Raw genomic sequence first — 22,988 nt, forward strand, 5'->3', positions numbered from 1 at the left:
CGCAGCCAACGTGAATGGAGTAGCTTTAGCCCGTAGGGCCCTGGAATCTTTAGGGTCTGAAGGGAGCTTTCCGTTTCTTAAGTATTCAATATACTTGTTTCTCCAATCCTAGGTTAAGCTAGTAGAATTTATTTCGGCTTGCCCATCTTCGATTACCGATCTTGAAAGTTGAACTTCAGTCCCCGAGCTCAAATCATCTACCTCGACCGACGATCCCAAATTCGCAAGAGCATCGGCCTCATTATTCCGTTCTCGTGGAACATGCCGTAGGGTCCATTGTTTGAAATGGTGTAAAGTGATAAGCAGTTTGTCCAAATACCTTTGCATCCTACCTTCACGGACTTCGAAGGTTTTGTTTACTTGACTCACCACCAGCAAAGAGTCACAATGTGCCTCAATGACTTCTGCTCCCATGTTTCTAGCTAGTTCGAGACCTGCAATCATGGCTTGATCTTCTCGAACTGGGACACTGCTTACGGCGACTTTCGATACCGCCAAGTACAAGTATAATTTTTCGTCGGTTTTTGGAGAGTGAAGCAGTGGTGGGCTCGATAGATATCGTTTCAAATCCTGTAACGCTTGTTGGCATTCCGGTGTCCAGGCGAAGTCGTTCTTCTTTTTGAGTAGGGAGAATAATTTGTGACTTCGATCTGATGATCTTGAAATGAACCGGCCTAAGGCTGCAATTCTTCCCGTTAACCTTTGTACAGCTTTCACGCTGTCCACGATGGTGATGTTTTCGATGGCCTTGATTTTGTCGGGGTTGATCTCAATTCCCCAATTTGACACCATGAAGCCGAGGAACTTGCTCGAACCGACCCTAAAAGCACATTTTTCGGGGTTGAGCTTCATGTTGTAGTTCCTCAGAATCTCGAACGTTTCCTGCAAATGGGTCAAATGATCCTCTACGCGCAGGGACTTAACTAGCATGTCATCAATATAGACTTCCATTGTTTTACCTATTTGTTCTTCGAACATTCTGTTTACTAGGCGTTGATAAGTAGCTCCTGCATTTTTTAGCCCGAAGGGCATTGCGTTATACAAATATATTCCATGTCGGGTCACAAATAAAGTTTTTTCCCGGTCGTCCGGGTTCATCTGAATTTGATTATACCCGGAATAGGCGTCGAGAAAGGTGAGGATCTCATGACCGGCCGTGGCATCGATCATGCGATCGATGTTGGGCAGTGGAAAGGAATCTTTGGGGCATGCTTTGTTCAAATCCTTATAGTCCACATACATTCTAAGTTTGTTTCCTTTTTTAGGTACTACAACCACATTGGCTAACTATTCGGGGTATTTTACCTCCCGAATGGACCCTATCTTGAGGAGTTTGGTTACCTCGTCCTTTATGAATGCGTGTTTTTCCTCGGACTGGGGCCTTCTTTTTTGCTTCACCGGTCTGAACCTAGGGTTCAAGCTTAGCTGGTGTGCCGTTATGTCCGGGGGGATCCCTGTTATATCTAAATGGGACCAGGAAAAACAGTCGATGTTATTAATAAGAAATTGAATGAGTTTCTTCCTGAGTTCGGGGCTCAAACCCATTCCCAGGTATACCTTTCGTTCGGGCCAGTGTTCGATCAGTATGATTTGCTTCAGTTCCTCAATTGTTGAACCTGATCCTTTTATCGGCGAAAACGAGGATATTGATTTTGCTTCTTCGACGGAGAACATTTCCTTTGCGGCCGGTTGTTCTCCGTACACTATTTTGACACCTCCCGATGTTGGGAATTTGAGGACCTGGTGTAGGGTCGAGGGTACGGCTCTCATGCTGTGGATCCACGGCCTTCCAAAAAGGGCGTTATATCTCATATCACCTTCGATCACGTGAAACTTTGTTTCTTGATGGTTCCGACCACGTTTTTTGGTAGGGTAATCTCTCCTTTGGTGGTTTCACATACCATATTAAATCCGTTTAGAACCAGAGTTGCGGGTACGACATGATCTTGCAGGCCGAGCTGTTCTACGACCCTCGATTTGATGATATTGGCCGAGCTACCTGGATCAATTAACACACGCTTAATCTTAGTTTTATTCATGAGTACGGATATTACCAGTGCATTGTTATGGGGTTGGATGATTCCCTCTGTATCTTCATCACTGAAGGACAAAGTCCATATGGGTGTATAATCTTGAGTTCGAGATCGTTTTTCCCTCACAATCGATGTTTTAGTGCGTTTAAGGATCGGTCCCTAAGGGGCATCGACGCTGCCGATGATCATGTGAATGGCGTGTTGCGGTTCTTCTGGCTCGTTTTGCTTGCCGAATTCCTTGTTCCTAAAATGGTTCTTTGCCCTGTCACTCAGAAATTCCCGAAGGTGTCCTTTGTTAAATAAGCGGGCCACTTCCTCTCTTAGTTGCCTGCAATCTTCCGTTCTGTGGCCATGGGTGCCATGATATTCGCACATTTACTTAGGATTCCTTTGGGCAGGATCAGTCTGCATGGGTCGAGGCCACCTGGTGTCTTTTATACGTCCGATGGCCGATATGATGGCGGATGTACCAATGTTGAAGTTATACTCCGATAATCGAGGGTCTTCTATAGGATCGGCATATTTATCAAAGCCGCTCTTGCTCATAAGTCCCCGAGAATTTTGTCCCCGATTAGTCCTTCGGTTGTTCCGAACTGCATCACGTGCTGAACCATTGTTCATCCGATCTGTGTCATACGTTTGGTATCGGTCTCTGTTCGACCTTTGTTCACTATTGATTTCCCTCTGATTTTTTGTGGTTGTGTGGTTCTGACGTACGGGCCCATATGGAGCTCCCAATTGATCGTCTTCAACCCTGATTTTTGATTGGTACCGGTTGTGTACATCTGCCCAAGTTATTGCTGGGTACTCGATCAAATTTTGTTTCAGCAGACGTGATGCTGTCGAAATTAGCTCGTTCAGTCCTTGGGTGAAAGCTTGTACGGCCCAATCGTCTATGACCAGTGGCAAGTCCATACGTTCCATTTGAAATCGGGATACGAATTCCCTCAGTATTTCGTTACCCCTTTGTTTTACTTTGAAGAGATCTGATTTCCTTATTGCAACCTTTATGGCACCAGCATGTGCTTTTACGAACGAATCTGCTAACATGGCAAAAGAATCAATGGAATTTGGTGGTAAGTTGTGATACCAGATCATTGCTCCCTTTGTGAGGGTCTCCCCGAACCTTTTGAACAACACGGATTCAATCTCATCATCCTCCAAATGATGGCACATGTGTAGGAGGTGACGTGTTCGTTAGGATCGGTCGTACCGTTATATTTGGGAATTTCGGGCATACAGAATTATTTGGGTATTGGTTTTGGGGCCGCGCTCGAGGGAAAAGGCTTTTTGTATGATTTTTTTTGAATCGAGCCCTTTTATCATTGGCGGAGCCCCCGGGATTTGATCAACCCTAGCGTTATACATTTTTATTTTTTTGTCGTTGGCTTCGACTCGTTTTGTGAGTTTCTCGAGCAATTTAGTAATTTCAGGAGCGGTCCCCGATTCTTGCTCGTTTGATTTCACTACGGCGGGCTCCGTTCTGGGGGTGACTTCTTGAAGAAGCGGATTGGAGTTCGGCCTGCTTTGCATATGAGTTCGGCTCTGCAACTGAGCTATCGTTGTTTGTTGGGCTTGTAACATTTCGAAAATCATACGCAAGCTGACCCCTATTTCCCTCGTGCTGTAGGTGTCTCGGGCTATGGGTCGAGCACCGCCCTGAACGCTTCTTTCCGATTCAGAACACTGATTCACTTCTAGAGCTATTTGTGTATTGATATCCAATGGTACTTCAGCTCGAATTTCGGGTTCTTTGATTCGAGCCTTGTTGCCATCGTCAGGTAGCCTTCCAGCCCCGAGCGCCAAGTTGTTGGTTTCATCTTGAAGGCCGGCTTCGAGGTCGATAGGTAGAGCCATTTTGAAGTTGTAAGCTGGAGTGTACTGTAGATTTATATCAAACAATCACTATTACCCTTAGCCCCACGGTGGGCGCCAAACTGTTTACCCGAAAAATCGAATAACGTTAAATTTAGATATGGTTCTAAGGGTATGCGAATTCCTTTGATACAAAATGACAATTCAGGTATTTTTACTATAAAATGGGAATGATGGACGGGAAGACTGAAATGAATTAGAAAAACAAGTACAATGAAATCTTAATGTATCTTGGAGGACTTGCCTCTATTGTAGTCTATCCCTCTTTTTATAGTAGAGGATCACTGCTTTATCTATAACAACATAATAAAATAATATATATAGTGGAGGACTCATGATGGTTTGTCTCTTCCTTGATTCTCGCCAAGATTCTCTCCCTCGGTGCGGTTGTAACGGCTCTTGTCTGCGAACTTGGCACTGGCTCGAGCTCGGTGTTAGATCGAACCCCTAGTCTTGGTTCGAGCTCGGTTCTGCCTTGGGGCATCGATATTCGGGGCCTGTATCGATCGGTGTTGCCCCGTAGTCCGATTCGTATACGGGCTCGATAATGATATCGAGTTTTGCCGTTTATAACTCGAAGCTCGACGTCCCTACTTCGGAATTCGTCCGAGCTTGTCATGTGGATACCCTTCGATTGAAACGTCATTGTCTCGACCGATCTTTATGATTGAGAATCGGTTTTGACCATACACAAAGTGATAGAGCCAAAAAATAATCACATGATGTGTTTAGTAAAAAAATGTTGAAACTACTTTTATGTTAAAATGAGCTGTTAAAATATAAAACTAACTTGTTATTGCAACATCTTTAATTTTAAATATAACTCAAAACATAAATAAATTAACGTCTAAATTCAAAATTAATTATGCAAGATTCTTTTTATTAAACATAAATTATTTATTGAAATAAAATATACAATAATAACTAATAATTTAATTGAGGTTTATTTAGTAAATTAGGAGAAACCTTAAATAATCCCTTCATATTTTTGTTTTTTCTTGGTTCTGATCTTGAAGTCACATGGGCACGTATCCAGAGAGCAAAATAAGTTAAAACGCCATTGTTGTCTTATTTACCATTTTCCATGTGACAAATAGATTATTTAGATTTTATTTCAGGAATCGTAGGGCTTGACTATGATTTGGTAAGCTGGGTCTGGAAGTATTAGGCTAGGGTTTGTGGGAAGAGAAAGGAAGAAAGAGAATAAATGAAGAAAATAAGAAAGGAATATCTCCAAAATCTCTAATTTTGTATAATTTGTTGGAGGTTGTATATGTATTGTTATAAAACTATTGCTAGTGTTTGAAAGCCATATTCTACCGTTAGATGGAGTAATTAAGACCCTAATTTTGCATAACTAGGAAAATTGGTAAAATTTCATAAATGTGTATAACTATGACTTTTTTTCACCAAAGTCATAAATTATGTTTTCTCACACAAAAATCATAAAACATTCACTAACTCATACAAAAATCATAATAACCGATAAATACAACTTTTCGGTAATTTGTTTTCTCTTTCAAAAAATTTTTATTTTTTATTTTCAGTTTAATAAATAATAATCCCGAAATAATAATACTAAATTAAGATAATATTGAAAGCAAACCATTCCCCAATTATACACGATACTTGTATTTTTCATTGTTCCTTTCAAGATTTTCATTTAAACTGATAGCATTATTATTTCAAGAGCTCTCTTATTATCCATACCTTTTATTGCTTTTTTTGTTGTTGTACGAATCTCATGCAAAATACTTCAAAGAAAAAAAATAATATTGTACGCAAAATACTCTAAAGTATTCTTTTCGAAATATAGGTATTGGATTGGGTCATTCCAATTTTAATTTGGTTATTATTTATTAAACTAAGAATAAAAAAATATGGAATAAGAAAATACTACCGAAAAGTTGTATTTTTCGGTCACTATGTTTTTTTGAGTTAATGGAAGTTTTATGATTTTTATATATGTGAGAAAACATAGTTATATGAATTTGGTGAAAGAAAATTATTGTTATATGAACTTTTGTGAAATTTACCCTAGGAAAATCTTCTAATTTTAATTAGTCGGATCAGTAAATTCCGAGTACTGCTAGTGGTTATACCGAAATGGATTGATAATGTAGCTAGAGGCGGATCTAGGATTTAAGTTATATGAGTTCAACTTTTAATATTATAAGTTTATATCAATAATTTATGATAATTTTAGTACATTTTTCCATATAAATCTATATTTGCGTTGGGTTCAGATGAATCCGTTACTGGTACGTTGCATCTGCCTGTGAATATAATACTTTTTACATAATTTTTATTTTAAAAAAACTTAAAAATTTTATGTCCGAATACACAATCAATGAATCAAAATTAAAAAATTTAATTCTCGAAATCTAAAAACATTGCAAGATGGAAGGGGAGTAATATATTTATAGTAGGAACTAGAATTTGTCGACGGTCCCAGCTTCCAACCACCAATATTATAGAGCAAAACATACTATAAATGCTTTAGCCCATTTCATTGTTTTACGTGCAAAGGGAATCGCTCAGCCATTCTGCTTTGTCCTCCTCACATTTTGAACTGTATCTTTGAGTTTTTTCATTGAAATATTAGCTGTTCAAAGAAATTAATATCAGCGTGAAAATGGGAGAGGATAAATACAGGGACGAGGTAGCAATTATTTCTACTCCATCACGTTCACAGAGGTATAATGATGATCATATGGTGGCTTTAGAAGTTGAAGTTCCTGAAACTCTTCATCAAGTTGGAACAGGTTCTCTCTTTGATCTTTCTCTTTGTTTCATTTCATCTTTCGTTTTTCCTTTTTTGTTCTTCTTCTTTCTTCTTTCTGCCTTATTAATAAGAAGCTAAGGGAAGTCCCGGAGTAACCGTAAAGCTATCTCTGTATGACCTATAAGTTACAGATTCAAACTATGGGGTGTGGCCATGAACCCTGCGTGAAATTGTAACCTATAGGTTACGGGTTCGAGTCATGGGGTGTGGCCCTTCACAAACCCAGCATGAACGAGAGATACCTGCTTGTGCATCGGGCTACCTTTTTCCGCTTTGTTAATAGCGAAAGGTATACCTCAACAAGAAAATATTCGACGTAAACAAGAAAAGAAATGGTAATTGCAAAGTTGAAGTATAGTGATGAAGTTTTGAGTTAAGATTTAAGAAACTGAAGTTTTACTAATCTTCAACTTCATCTCACAGATCTTTAACTTTCACTTGGAATTTTATGTTCAAATACAAATACTCGACTAATTTTATAATCTTGTTCTTCAAATAAACTTTTTATTCTCAGTTTTAATTCAATTGCCTAAACGCATACAAAATTCAAGTGTTATCACTCCAACTCTTTAGTAACACATACTTTGATGAAGTTACATGAGTGTGCCGGTTAACACTGTTTAGCTGGTAAAAATTCTACGCCCAATGTTTACACCAAGCTAATGAATTTAAATTAAAACACTATTCTTTCATATATTATCACGGTAACATTTAACTATTAAGGTTAAGTTATTTTGTTTAGTGTAAACGAGCAAATATTTATCAGTTCTGGAATCCACCTTGTTGCACCAAAAGAATATGAAATTTTAATATTGTGGATTTTTTCTTTATTTTTCACTTAGTTGTTTCTATTATCTGTAGAACACCGAGTCAACATAATATGGATGTTTTGTTTTATTTTTCACTTATTAAGTATTTCCATCTTTAGAACAGTGAGTCAACATAATAATTTTGAAAATTTTCTATTTTTTCATCTTTTAACATGTACATATTAATATATTCATACTTTTTATACCAAACCGGGATGCGTGGGATTCGTCAACTATTTGGACGAAGTAATAGTCAACTATTTGACTCTATGGTCTATTTTTTCCACTATACTTAGTGAAGCCTTTCTAGAGATATTATAATGAGAAAATTATTTATATAATTGTTCTTAAAATAATTGCATAATCATATTAAAATACTGTCCAAAATTGTACTCATCACATAAAACATGCACACCAAGTCAAAATTGTACTTTATTCATGCATATTAGTCGTTTTACTAAATTAAATTCTTTTCAAAATAATTGATGGTTGAATAGAAGTCATTTATTACAAGTGTTAATAGTAAGATATATTAAGAAATAGGGTAAGGATATTTTTGACAAATACTCTTATAATTAAGACTATTAAATATCTTTTTAAAACGTAAATATAGATAAAACTCTTGATAAATATTAATAAATAATCTAATAAAATAGTAACTAACATGCTATTATAGGTTAAAAATAATTGATAATATTGAAAAATCTTTACATTATTGGTGTTTATATTTTAAATCCAAAAGATAACTATACATACATATTAATCTCTTCTATAAGTGATGGTATATAAATTGTTTACACTACAAATCTGGGAGTTGGAAGAAGTAAAAAGAGCAATGTTCAATCTCTTCTATATATTTATTTGTTCTATTTTACTTGTAATAATTTTTATGTGGTCATGTCTTCTGTTTTTGCAAAATGTAGATTCATGGTTTCAGGTTGGAGTTGTTCTAAGCACTGGAATCAACAGTGCCTATGCTCTAGGATATGCAGGCACAATTATGGTTCCTTTGGGTTGGACTGGTGGTGTAATTGGTCTTGTTTTATCAACTGTTATATCATTATATGCAAGTACTCTTATAGCCAAGATTCATGAATATGGTGGAAAGAGACATATCAGATATAGAGATCTTGCCGGATTTATGTATGGTAAGAACAAGTGAAGAAACAAAATAAACAGATGTAGTTCTATTGTCTTGAGCTTTAAAAGATTTTAATTTCTTTGAATTTATAGTTAAAATGGAGACTTGGTTAATATTGCAGGTCGGACAGCTTATGTAATTGTCTGGGCATCGCAGTATGCAAATCTTTTCTTGATAAATATTGGATTTATCATTTTAGGTGGACAAGCCTTAAAGGTGAGATAAACCCTCTTTTCTGCGAGACATAACTAATTAAGTGAACAACAACGTACTCTCTCTAATAATATAAGCGTTTAGATAAGACGGTCATACAATTCATCATAGTATTATAGCTGACAGAGGTTCTTAATTCAAAGTTCATTGTTATACATAAAGAATCAGACAACATGCCGAAAACGTGTTTAGACATAATTAAGTAAATAAAAATATATTTTTTCTAAGCTTTTTAATGAGATTGTCATACAAGTTAACATTCTCTAATTCTTTTATGAGTATTTATGACTTGCTATGCAATATTTCATCCCAAATCTCCCTTCTATCTCAAAAGATGGTGAAGTTGTACATGGAAAAGATGAAGATGTGAATTAAGGTGTGGAGAAGAGGTTGTATGAAAGCTATAGACCATAGAAATAATCAAATATGAATATAAAATTATATTAAGAAGTTAATTTCTTTGAAGTCCCCAAAGCTTTTGTTTAGTGGTAAAAGCGCAGTGTGTCATATGTGGTTAGACACACGTCATGGATTAGAAATATGTTATAGACAAAAATCTAGTATTTAAGTGGAGAAGGATAGAAGGACATGCTCATTATCCACCGAATTTTGAAATGTGCGACAATGATTCTCGAGATTTCTTGTTATCAAAAAAGAAATGTTTAATTTCTTTAAATCTGTTAGTTCTTAGATATGATTCTGAAACAAAATTTATGATTGGCAGGCTTTTTATCATCTCTTTAGGGATGATGATCATATGAAGCTAGCATACTTCATCGCGATTGCTGGATTAGCATGCGTCTTATTTGCCATTGCTGTTCCCACCTTGTCATCACTAAGGATTTGGCTGGTGATTTCATCTGTGTTCAGTCTAATTTATCTCACTATAGCCTTTGCTTTAGCTCTTAAAGACGGTATGCATCTCTCCTTAAAGTCTGACGACAACACCAGATATGTGAATTTTTATACAAGCACTGCGTATTTGCAGGTATTAATGCTCCTCCTAGGGACTATAGCATTCCAGGATCAAAGATAAACAGAGTTTTTACAACTGCTGGTGCAGCTGCAAATATTGTTTTCGTATTCAACACCGGAATGATTCCAGAGATCCAGGTAACTAACCTCGAAATTCGGCGTATTCTTGTGAAGAATGGAACACTTTATTAATGAATTTGTGTCATTAATAAACTCGAGGAGGAGCCTTGGCGTAACTGGTAAAGTTTGCGTCATATGACCAAGAGGTCACGGGGATCGAGCCGTGGAAACAGTCTCTTACAGAAATGCAGGGTAAAGCTGTGTACAATAGATACTTGTGCTTTGGTCCTTCCCCAGACCCACGTATACGGGAGCTTAGTGCACCGGGTTGCCCTTTTTTAATATCTAGACTATGTATGACCTCTTTTTCTTGATTTTATTTGATTCTGACTAACTTTTGAAAATCTTTTCTTTAACAGGCTACAGTAAGAGCACCTGTTGTTGACAACATGTTGAAAGCCTTATATTTTCAGTTTACTTTAGGAGCTGTGCCTGTTCATGCTGTTACTTACGTTGGATATTGGGCTTATGGATCCAGTTCATCTTCCTATTTGCTCAACAATGTCAGCGGTCCGGTTTGGGTTAAGGCACTGGCTAACATCAGTGCATTCTTGCAAGCCATCATCGCTTTACATGTAATAATCTTCCCTCTTTCATCTTATCGTATTGAGTTTAATTTCTACACTCTTGTAGTATAAAAGAGCTTTTACACAACATAAATCATCAGTAGCGGAGCCACCTTAAGCTAAGGTGTCGTCAAAAAATTACACTATGTCGCTAGGTCAAAAAACTACTTTTTATGCATATATAAAATATGTTTGAATCCCCTCAATTAGTCAATTCCTTTGAGTTTTGGTATTGCGACTGTACTCCCCAGGCGGAGTATTTCAAGTATTAGCTGGGCTCTTGATCCGCGTAGACCAAGGGTGAACACTCATCGTTTACGGCATGGACTATCACGGTATCAAATCATGTTCGGTCCCATGCTTTCGCACCTCAGCGTCGGTTGACCCAGAGAGTTACCTTTGCTTTTGGCGTTCCTTTGTAGATCTCCAGATTTCACCCCACACACGAAATTTCACTCTCCTCTGTCTCACTTAAGTGAATTGAATCCCCTTAGCTTTTTGTATTTATTTATTTATACTTTGACATTGACTCCTTAGTGAAATTTCTGGCTCGCCAGCCACCGTAAATGATAACTAAAGTTAACCTTCCAGTAAAAAGAATCCGCTCACTATAATATTGTTGCTCCATTCTCATGTTTCGTTGCCTTATTTTGCTTATTGTAGATATTTGCGAGTCCAACATATGAATTCTTGGATACAAAATATGGAATTAAAGGAAGTGCAGTTGCTGTTCGAAACCTGGCGTTTAGAACTCTAGTTAGAGGTGGTTATCTAGTGGCTACTACTTTCTTATCTGCTTTATTACCTTTCTTGGGAGATTTCATGAGTCTTACTGGTGCTATCAGCTCAATTCCGCTCACGTTTATTCTTCCAAATCATATGTATCTTATTGCCATGAAAAAGCAACTGTCGTCGTTACAAAGGAGTTGGCATTTGCTTAATGTTGTCTTGTTTAGTGTCATATCTGCTGCTGCATTAGTAGCTGCATTCAGGCTTATAGCAGTGGACTCGAAAACTTACAACGCATTTGCTGATTTGTAGTTTTTAGAGTCATTATTTGGAGGGGAATGTCCCTCATGTTATTCTACTGGCATTCAAATCAATGTCAACTTTCTCAATTCTTGGCCTCAGAGAGGTATATGTTTGTACTGTATATTGGATGAAGGATATTGTAAAACAGATTCAGATTTGGATGAAATGTGTAAAGGAATTAAATCATGTTCTTCAGTACTTAGTCCCTACCAATATCTTCATAATATATTGCTTATTCCTTCTTTCAGAACAATATGTTGTCAAAAACTCAAGTTCTTTAATCAACTGAATTGTTAAGTAACTTTCATCAATTCTGATTTTCTATTATATGCCTCTTTGGACTGATGTTTATTCAAGCGATGATACTTATATTGCAACTGAATAAAAAAAAAATAAAAAATAAATATTATATGCCTCTTTGATGAAAATGTGCAAATTGACTTCATGTGTTACACCTAGAGTCTTTTTTATACAATCTCAAAGCAGGTTGCCATGGAAACAGCCTCTTGTAAAAATGCAGAGTAAGGCTGCATACAATAAACTCTTGTATTACATCGGGAGCTTAGTGTACCGGATTGTCGTCAAGACAAGTTGTCTCCTCATCTCACAGTTATTGCATCTTTGTTTGCAAAGTGTGTCAATTGTCAAACAACTTACTTTTGCTTCTTGTATTTATAGAAAAGACTAGTCTTTAGGTATCCTGATCAGTGAGTATAGACTTTTCAAAAACTACATAAAAATTATAAAAGAATGTATTTGAGTTAGAAAAAATAAGAAAAACAATTAAGTCCCGAAAATGATGATTTTTGATGTTATTAAACTACTCAGCAAAGAAAGAAATCATGCCTCATAAAAGTGCTCATAATGCTATCCAAATGTTAGAATAATATGGTGTCACATTTTCCTTCATAACAAATGACCGATATTTCTAAGTATAAGATTTACATAAGTAAACTCTTAATAATTCTAAAAAATTTGGATTTTTTACATAGTTTAAATAAGAAAAAAATATAATAATATAGTTTTAAACTCCTAAACATAGATTTGTATAAAGTAAATTCTTAATATTTTCAAAGTTCTAAATAGTAGGATTTTCTACATAGTTCAAGTAAGAAAAACTTAATGCATAAAATTTTAATTAATTTCAAACTCCTATTTCTTATAGTAATTTACCCATATTTAAAGGGACTACAGATTTTTTATTTATTTATAAAGATCAAGTCTGGATGAGATAATTTATTTATTTATAAAGATCAAGTTAGGATGAGATAAAAAGCCGTGAGTTGTAAGTTCTATTTTTCCATTCTATGTAAATATTAATTCATTGGAAGTAGTATGTTTGTGATGGCTGTCACACCCCTTTTATACCCCCAAAAAAGATATGGGTGTTGGATTGTTGTAGATTAAAAGAGTTTTTTCATTTGAAGTGACAAATTTGAGTAGAGATTATTTTATTTACAGAGTCACCACTTGAAATTGATTTTTTGCTGGTGTTCCAAGTCACCTTTTATTTGAATCTCTAGTCAAAGAAAGGTTTGACTCTTTTATTATTGGTCTGCGAAAATAAAGTCCGGGTAAAGAATTCTGTTAACCGGGAAGAAGGTGTAAGGCATTCCCCGAGTCCCGTGGTTCTAGCACGGTCGCTTTATTGACTAGAATTTGGCTTGAATAAATTTTGGATAAACTGTGATTTATTGGTTGCCATGTTTTATCTATCCTCTTTTAATTATTAAAATATGGAATTATATTTGAAACGAATCACGTGTGAATAATACTCTAACAGTGTTCATTCTTCTTCTTGAAACTTTGAGATTATTGTAAGGTCGTGAATTATAAATTTATTGCGAAGAAATGATCTAACTTAATCATTGAGCTAATCAGCCAAGAAATGAAGATGATTGGCAATTATTTAACAACTGAAGTAAGCCAGCTTTGTATTTCATTTTTTTTTTGGCCGTGCCAAAATTATGCTAAGCTCTAGGTATGTGAAAGAACTAAGCTTTAAAATTCAGACCCAACTGATGGCTTCTTTTCTTCCCATTCCTAAACCAAAACGTCCCAGTTCGATTATTAAATCCTAACGCTACTAATTCATTAGAAAAATTCATATGACCCCACACTTTTAGCATTAAACAGTAACTCCACATTCATGACAATAGTGGAATGAAGATCCACATCAACTAGAAGTGAAGTAACATATCATCTCAAGGCATACAAATACAATCAATAAATAAAGCATGTCAAATAAGAACCAATCAGGAAACTCATTTCAAATTACACAACTAACTTTGTAAAGCGGAAAAGAATGGATCTTCTGTAGGTACTCCTCCATATAAGAAGTACTAACGCGAGAAATCAGATCAACTCAAGTTTGTCACACACATATATACAGATGCTCATTAACAACACTATTTCGTTCAAACATACATTATAAAACTCCAAAAGTTATTATATTAATCAAAGGTGAGACAAAAAATAAACCTTTACATGAATCTGGGCTTTTGATTTGGCAATTGGAATGACCATGACACACCAACCAGAGAGCCTCGACACTGACCTCGAACGGATTCAACTCGACTGAGCTTAGACGACGGTTTTGGATGTCAAAATGGGCTGTTTTATGGTAGAGTTTGGAGGCTGTTTTGAGGTGATTTTCGGCTGGTTTTAGGTGTGGGTTCGAGTGAAGTTTCAGTTGGTTTTCATGGCTATTTCAAGGCTGTTTTCAGGTGGATTTGGGGGTGGATTTCTAGCTCATTTTTGGGGGTGTTTAACTGGAGAAAAATGACTGTTTTGGGGGGTTATCGGCAGCTATGGGTGGACTGGTTTTTAGCTCATTTTTTGGGCTGTTTTCAGCTCATTTTTGAGCTGTTTTGAGGGAGTTTTGGGCCTGGATTTGCAGCTCATTTTTTTGCTGGTTTCTCCTCCCTTCATTGCTGATTTTTGCAGCAATTATATATAGGGTTTTGTTGGTCTTTAGGGTGGAGATAAAGCTCATTTCTTTTGTGAGTGCCATGTGTGTTTGTGGAGGGATCATGTGGGGGAAGTGCTTGTGTGAGTTGTTAAAGAGGAAGAGTGGAATGTGAGTTGTTAAAGAGGAAGAGTGGGAGTGTGAGTTGTGAGAGAATAATTGTATTGGTGGTAAGGTGTGTGTTAAGTGACGTGAGGGAGTTGGGAAAAATTCAAGCATGATCAAAAATTAGGTGCTCACAGCATGCCCCTCTTTGCTTGGAAACATGAAGAGTTTTCAGGCAAAGAAACGATGAGCGATATGACTAATTTTTTACCATACCATTATTCAAAAGGGAAGAGGTAAGAGAAGAGAGTGCAACCAAGTCCTGATTTTGGACAACCTACATATCCCGGATTATAAGGGAATCAGGCCGCATGTAGTTCAAGGAAAAGGATGGAATGCTGAGTTAGAAAGTCGAGTGAGGTTCTGTCGAGGCTCCGATCTGTAGTCCTGTTATTACATCAAAATCAAAAGAAACTAAACAACCCTATCAACTATCAGTTACAAGATTCCTATGTATAAGTCTTCTAACACTTGATCTTGAGTCTTGACTGGTTCTTCACGCAGACTCTGATCTGAACCTTGATGCTATTTAGTTGCAGGTGCTAGTTCATTCTTCTACGGCTTCTTCCAATTAAAGCGGGAAGTGCAATGCTCGTGAATTCAGTCATGTCTTGAGCATTCCATATCTTTTCTATCACTTCTTCATTTTTGATTTTTTTCTTTATTCTGGATTGAGACTTCTTCTTTTGGTCATCTCGAACCCTGTGTCTTGAGGTAAAACCTGCTCAAACACTAAAACAAACAAACAAACAAAATTTTCTGCCCCAGTTTTCACTAGAAACATTTCGTGAGTTATTGTAACCAAATTCTAAACTACTTCTTTATTGAAAGCAATAAAAGATCGGGAATGGTGTACCCCAAAAAGATCATGTTGAGAAAATGTGGCCAGGGAATGGTATACCCTATATTGGCAATGATATCAGAGAGTGGTGTACCCTGAATTTAAGATCAAATCAACTAGGGAATGGTGTACTTCAACCCAGAAATATGAGCTGGATCCCCATAGGCGAAAAGGTTCTACCTGGATTAAACTACGTAAAATAGCCGGGGAGAAGAGTACTTCTACCCGAAACTATGGGTTGGATCTCCCTAGGCGAAAAGGTTCTACCTGGGTTAAGCTACGAAAAACAAGCCTGGGCGAAGAGTACTTCTACCCAGAAATATGAGCTGGATCCCCCTACGCGAAAAGGTTCTACCCGGGTTAAGCTACGAAAAAACAAAAGCTTGGGTGAAGAGTACTTCTACCCAAAAATATGAGCTAGATCCAGCTAGGCGAAAAAGGTTCTACTTGGGTTAAGATACATAAAACAACCTGAGCGAAGAGTACATCTACCAGGAACTATGAGCTGGATCCCCCTAGGCGAAAAGGTTCTACCTGGGTTAAGCTATGTAAAACATCCTGAGCGAAGAGTACTTCTACCCGGAACTATGAGCTGGATCCCCCTAGGCGAAAAGGTTCTACCTGGGTTAAGCTACGTAAAATATCCTGAGCGAAGAGTACTTCTACCCGGAACTATGAGCTGGATCCCCCTACGCGAAAAGATTCTACCTGGGTTAAGTTACGTAAAACAACCTGGGCGAAGAGTACTTCTACCCGGAACTATGAGCTGGATCCCCCTAGTCGAAAAGGTTCTACCTGGGTTAAGCTACGAAAAACAAGCCTGGGCGAAGAGTACTTCTACCCGGAACTATGAGCTGGATCCCCTAGGCGAAAAGGTTCTACCTGGGTTAAGCTACGTAAAACATCCTGAGCGAAGAGTACTTCTACCCGGAAACTATGAGCTGGATCCCCCTATGCGAAAAAGTTCTACCTGAGTTAAGCTACGAAAAATAACCTGGGCGAAGAGTACTTCTACCCGAAACTATGAGCTAGATCCCCCTAGGCGAAAAGGTTCTACCTGGGTTAAGCTACGAAAAACATCCTGAGCGAAGAGTACATCTACCCGGAACTATGAGCTGGATCCCCCTAGGCGAAAATGTTCTACATGGGTTAAGCTACCTAAAACAGCCTGGGCGAAAGGTACTTCTACCCAGAACTATGAGCTGGATCCCCCTAGACGAAAAGATTCTACCTGGGTTAAGCTACAAAAAAAAAAGCTTGGGCGAAGAGTACTTCTACGTGGAACTATGAGCTGGATCCCCCTAGGCGAAAAGGTTCTACCTGGGTTAAGCTACGTAAAACATCCTGAGCGAAGAGTACTTCTACTCAGAAACTATGAGCTGGATCCCCCTAGGCGAAAAGGTTCTACTTGAGTTAAGCTACAAAAAACAACCTGGGCGAAGAGTACTTCTACCCGGAACTATGAGCTAGATCCCCCTAGGCGAAAATGTTCTACCTAGGATAAGCTACGAAAAACATCCTGAGCGAAGAGTACATCTACCCGGAACTATGAGCTGGATCCCCTAGGCGAAAAGGTTCTACATGGGTTAAGCTACCTAAAACAGCCTAGGGGAAAGGTACTTCTACCCGAAACTATGAGCTGGATCCCCCTAGGTGAAAAGGTTCTACCTGGGTTAAGCTACATAAACCAATCCTGGGCGAATAGTACTTCTACCCGAAAACTATGAGCTGGATCCCCCTAGGCGAAAAGGTTCTACATGGGTTAAGCTATGTAAAACATCCTGAGCGAAGAGTACTTCTACTCTAAAACTATGAGCTGGATCCCCCTAGGCGAAAAGGTTCTACCTGAGTTAAGCTACGAAAAACAACCTGGGCGAAGAGTACTTCTACCCGGAACTATGAGCTAGATCCCCTTAGGCGAAAAGGTTCTACCTGGGTTAAGCTACGAAAAACATCCTGAGCGAGGAGTACATCTACTCGGAACTATGAGCTGGATCCCCCTAGGTGAAAAGGTTCTACATGGGTTAAGCTACCTAAAACAGCCTGGGCGCCAAAAACTTGTCGGGACCAAACACACTCACGCAAGTATACATGGTCGTCAAGTAATAGAGTAGTGAATAGAGTATCGTTCCCACGAGGACTTATGATTAACTTTTGACTAATTCAAACTCAAATAGCTTATCGATTCAAGCGATTTCTTATAAGATAGATAATTGTCTAATTTACTACCTAAAGACTATCAAGTAATGAAATACTAGAAATCAACACAACACTTAAATAGTTTTAAATAACAATCAATGAGAGATAATATTCCAGGGTCACGGGTTATTCAACAATCATGTTGCATTCTTAGCTTAAAATAACTAATTGATTTATCTGGATTGTTGGTTCACAGGGTTGATATTACTCATAAGAATCTGTCGAGCCCTTACTCGCCTATTCAAGCTAACTTAATACCTATATGTCTATGGAATTAAATTTAACAGGAACGCATTTACAATTCCTGTATTGCAACCGAGAAAGGCAATTAGGTATATGTCTATCCCAATTGCGAATCCTTTCCCCGATGCCCGGGTTTAAGAACTTGCTCTATTTAATTCTATATGCAATCTAGAGTTCCCACTTTCGAGTTCAACTCTAGATTCGTAGATAGTATTTCACTGTTAGCTACTCAGCAAAATAATTAAAAACAGAATTAAATAAACAACCCAATATGATAAAATCAACTTCGTCAAATTAAACTTCAAACATCAACATTCATGTATACCCATGACCCTAGAACAATAGGGTTCTTAGCCACTCATATTCAGGCAATCATCAAAAATTCACAAGAGTGCATAAGAATCAATAAAAGAAAGAGAGAATAGGAACTCAAGAAAAATTCCGTGGTTTTTAGAACTTTGTTGTGGCTTTTTCCCCCTCTCCAATATGTTTTCTCACCTAAAGGAGGCGTTTTTGGCTTATATATTGCGTACAAAAGTCGTGGGCCAAAGCTCTCCTATTCCTAGTCCAAATCGGCTTCAGGGATTGATGCTAAGGTGGATGCGACGCATCCACCTCGTCCTCCATTTCTCAGCTTCACATGCGAGGGTGGATGCGACACATCCACCTCGTCCTCTATTTCTCAGCTTTGCATGCGAGGGTGGATGCTATGGCAGATGCTATGGGCCGACTTCACTGCTAAGGGTGCACGAAATCTAATTTTTTTCTAGATTGGAAGCGACGTATCCAATCTCTCTTCCTCTACCTAGAGCACCTTTTCTTCATATTTTTGCACTCCAAACACCCTAATTCACCACACACAACTCAATTAGTCATCAAACCAATAATTAAACCATATTGGGCATTTTAAAGATCAAATAACATCAAGAAGCAGTTAAAACATGGGTAAAGTAACATCAACACATATCGAAATATGCCAAACATCAGTACTTCTACCCGGAACTATGAGCTGGATCCCCCTAGGTGAAAAGGTTCTACCTGGGTTAAGCTACATAAACCAATCCTGGGCGAATAGTACTTATACCCGGAAACTATGAGCTGGATCCCCCTAGGCGAAAAGGTTCTACCTGGGTTAAGCTACGAAAAATAACCTGAGCGAAGAGCACTTCTACCTGGAACTATGAGTTGCATTCCCCTAGGCGAAAAAGGTTCTACCTAGGTTAATTACGAAAAACAGCATGGGCGAAGAGTACTTGTACCCGGAACTATGAGCTGGATCCCCCTAGGTGAAAAGGTTCTACATGGGTTAAGCTACGAAAATGAGAGGTATGGACAGTAGTGATACATGCTGAAGATTTTAAGGAGCTTACATTTGGTGACATTCGTCCTTTGAGAACCGCCATTCTGCACTGCTTTGTTCCTGCTTCAAACAAAGAAATTTTGTGAGTTTTTAAAGTGGTGGTCGGTTTTTGGCCATGATGCTTTGAGGAGTTTGAGTTCACGGATACCCCGTTGTCGAAGAACTAATTCTATCAGAGTGGTACCGAGATGCTCGGATACTTTGTATCATTTTCTGGAGACTTTGTCTTTCTGACGTCTTCCCTGGCTGTTTCATACCCGGATGTCCACGGTACCGTTAACCCTTGTATCTAAGGCAAAGCAATTTTTCTTTAAAATCAAACTTAGTTGTCTTGCACGCAGAACCAATTTGTGTCTGTAGTGCTTATCAACTTTTCCCATGAAGCAAGTCTTGCTTAGGCGACCTTTTCAGTTTCTTCGAGACACTTTGTCCGCCTTATCAAAAGAGATCACATATGGATTCCTGCCTTCGTCAATGCCGTATATGCTCCAAATTGTGCTCGGTATTACGGGAAAACTGTAGACAGTTTTGCAGCCATTTTTGCTTTGCTTTTGATGCAAGATTAGACCGAAAGGGAATCTAAGAAAAATTATGGAAAAGAATAGAAGAGCAATTAGAAGTGAAAAAGGAATTGTATCTAAATAAAAGGTGTCCCTTTCGGGGAGAGAAATAAGGAGACTTATCTGGAGATATGTGCCGACTTCAATAAATCATGACATGCATTTTGGACTGGACGTCTGATCTGTCTGATCTGTCTAATTCTCAAAATACGTCGCAAATATTCATCTTGAAACTATCTTGGTTGTGCTCATGCCAGAGTATCGAAGACCCTCATTCGTCTAGTAGCGCCCTTTGCGGTTTTTCGCTAACTGACCTCTCTCATTTCTCTAATCACTGTTGCCTTATGGTGCCCATCTGGTTTTCACCAATAAGACTCTTGCATTTCTTTGCTCACTGTCTCCTTACAATGCTCATACGGGTTTTCACCGATAAGACTCTCTCATTTTTTTTTTGCGGAAGATTGGCCAATGCCCCTAGCATGGGGACTTCAAGTATTCTCAAATATCGATTAGAAATTGTTAATAGGAAAAGGCAAAAAGAACCTTGAACTGAATTACAACTTTTGGAACTGTTTCTACGGGAAAACCATAAGATAAAAATAAACTTCTGCCCCAGTTTTGGAGTATTGGGAATATGGATTTTTGTCGCGATGAGACCGAACCCAGGGTAAGGCTGCCTACGTATCCTTTCGGAATCAGGTCGGACGTAGTTCAATGACTCAAAAAATTTATTGTTTGACTTTTTTTTTCTTTTTTCTTTGAGTACACAGGTTCCAGAAAATGGAAAACAAGGAAGAAAAATACAGCTTAAAAGGGGTAACAAAAGGGTGACACTTGCTTGGAATAACGAGCAATGGTAGCCTTCGTCATCTCGATCTAAGAAAATCATGCGTGAAAGTTCCACAGTGGGTATATATCAGACATAATATCTTTTGACTGCATCTGCATTAATAGTCATGTCTGGTACCCGTCCTTCTTCATCTACCAAGTGCAAGGCCCCTTTTGGTAACACTTTCTTGATGATGTAGGGTCCTTTCCAGTTTGGGGAGAACTTTCCTTTAGCTTCTACTTAGTGTGGAAGAACGCGTTTCAGAATGAGTTGGCCTACCTCGAAATGCCTTGGACGCACTTTCTTGTTGAAAGCGCATGCCAGTCTTTGCTGGTATAACTGGCCAAAGCACACTGCTGCTAGCCATTTTTCATCAATCAGCATTAGTTGTTCTAATCGGGTCTTTACCCATTCTGTATATTTAATCTCCGACTCCATAATGATCCGAAGAGAGGGAATTTTGACTTCAGCCAGTATTACAGCTTCCGTCCCATATACCAACAGATAAGGAGTTGCACCAACAGATGTGCGAGCAGTCGTGCGGTATCCCAAAAGAGCAAAAGGAAACTTTTCATGCCATTGTCTCGAACCTTGGATCATTTTCCTAAGAATCTTCTTGATGTTCTTGTTCGCTGCTTCAACGGCTCCATTGGCTTTTGGCCGGTAAGGGGTAGAATGGCGATGCATAATTTTAAATTGCTCACATACCTCTTTCATCAAATGGCTATTGAGATTGGCTGTATTGTCAGTGATAATGGTATTTGGGATACCAAAGCGGCAGATGATGTTGGAATGAACAAAGTCTACCACTGCTTTCTTGGTGACTGCTTTGAAAGTGACGGCCTCCACCCACTTGGTGAAGTAATCAATTGCAACCAAAATGAATCTATGCCCATTTGAAGACTTTGGCTCAATTGGACCAATAACATCCATTCCCCAAGCAACGAAAGGCCAATGAGAGGACATGGGATGCAACTTCGAAGGTGGAGAGTGAATCAGGTCACCATGAATCTGGCATTGGTGACACTTGCGAACAAAACTGAAGCAATCTCGCTCCATTATAAGCCAATAATACCCTGCCTGTAGAATCTTCTTCGCCAAAACATATCCATTTATGTGAGGTCCGCATACCCCCGAATGCACTTCACTCATGATCCGCTCAGCTTCTGTGGCATCTATGCATCTCAACAAGTTCAAATCTGGGGTCCTTTTGTACAAAATTTCCCCATTCAGGAAGAAGCCGCTGACGAGCCGCCTTATAGTTCTTTTTTGATCTCCCTTGGCATGTTCTAGTTTTTTGTTCAGTGTGAATGCTTATCTTTGTTTCTCTGACTTTTTCATGACCTCCGATATTAATTGGCTCAGTTTCATTGAGGTTGGGCCTATGCTTGTTTTCAAATTGTTCCAACTCTCTTTTTATTTCATCAAAAACCTTATTTTCATCATATTCGACCTCTTGATGCATTATTTCGAATATAGATAGCTTTTTGAGATCTGGGCGTGAATTCTGCATGCATGTCATGTTATTAAAGCCGACATTAACAAAACTGAAATGGAAATAAAATGGCAGGAATTAGGAAAAGGAAAAGATACAAAATTTAATACGAAACTGAACTGCATTTCATTGAATTTGAAAGGATAGAAGGGTTAACGTCAAAATAAAACAATCATACTAAGATATTTGGATTACAACCCTAAAAGTAACCCAAAGTACAAAAGAAAGAAGCTGCAAAAGTCAACCACCAAGACTCCTTCCTTATAGGGAGAGGAGTTGCTTCCCAGTTATTGAGCATGGTGTCTGGGCCAATTAGTTGCATATCGGCACGACTAGTGCCTTCACCAGCCTGGATCATGTTCACTTCAGAAAACATCTGCCTGAGGCCATGGAAAATTTCGTCAATGTTTGCATGCGCCGAGGAATTTTGACCATGTTTGAATCGTGGCTTGACAAAAGTGCAGAAAATGTAAGGGATAGGTTGCTGCAAGACCCACCCATACTTTTTGCGGTGCTTGGCTTTGTCTTCATCCACTTGTGTTGGCCTGAACCCTAAACCAAAAGTACCCCTGTTACTGAACGGAGAAATAGGTTCTGAAATTCGTTGCAATAATGCCTCCAAGCCTTTTCCTGGCTCATAACCTTGTCTCATCATAAGTGCAGCCACCATTACAGATGTGGCAGAGAGATGAGGATGCAGAATGGGATTTCCTTCCTCAACATGGTCCACAGTAACCACTTCGAAAGCCTGATAGACAATAGACTCACATCCTTCCTTGGCCTCAATACATGGGATTAACGGGTCTTTATAAATGGATGACTCGTCTTCTCCATGAACA

The 22,988-nt window shown here is 38.4% G+C and overlaps 1 protein-coding gene across 1 annotated transcript; it reads left to right on the forward strand.

Moving 5' to 3' along the window:
* The first annotated feature begins 6,418 nt into the window (after window positions 1-6,418).
* On the forward strand, window positions 6,419-11,747 carry LOC104090681 (proline transporter 2-like). The gene is made up of 7 exons (XM_009595845.4): window positions 6,419-6,673; window positions 8,426-8,650; window positions 8,765-8,859; window positions 9,581-9,770; window positions 9,845-9,969; window positions 10,311-10,526; window positions 11,181-11,747. Exons 1-7 carry the CDS (start codon window positions 6,544-6,546, stop codon window positions 11,556-11,558), a joined length of 1,359 nt encoding a protein of 452 aa, XP_009594140.1. The 5' UTR covers window positions 6,419-6,543; the 3' UTR covers window positions 11,559-11,747.
* The last annotated feature ends 11,241 nt before the right edge of the window (window positions 11,748-22,988 follow it).

The sequence above is a fragment of the Nicotiana tomentosiformis genome, chromosome 5 (genome assembly GCF_000390325.3).
Source record: "Nicotiana tomentosiformis chromosome 5, ASM39032v3, whole genome shotgun sequence".
Classification (NCBI taxonomy): Eukaryota; Viridiplantae; Streptophyta; class Magnoliopsida; order Solanales; family Solanaceae; genus Nicotiana; species Nicotiana tomentosiformis.

What these genes read in the sequence shown, in the direction of transcription:
- LOC104090681 (XM_009595845.4), top strand. Translation starts at nt 6,544, where the DNA reads ATGGGAGAGGATAAATACAGGGACGAGGTAGCAATTATTTCTACTCCA. An exon ending in TCTTGCCGGATTTATGTATG is followed by an intron (nt 8,651 to 8,764) that starts GTAAGAACAAGT and finishes TTAATATTGCAG; the next exon opens with GTCGGACAGCTTATGTAATT. An exon ending in GAATGATTCCAGAGATCCAG is followed by an intron (nt 9,970 to 10,310) that starts GTAACTAACCTC and finishes TTTCTTTAACAG; the next exon opens with GCTACAGTAAGAGCACCTGT.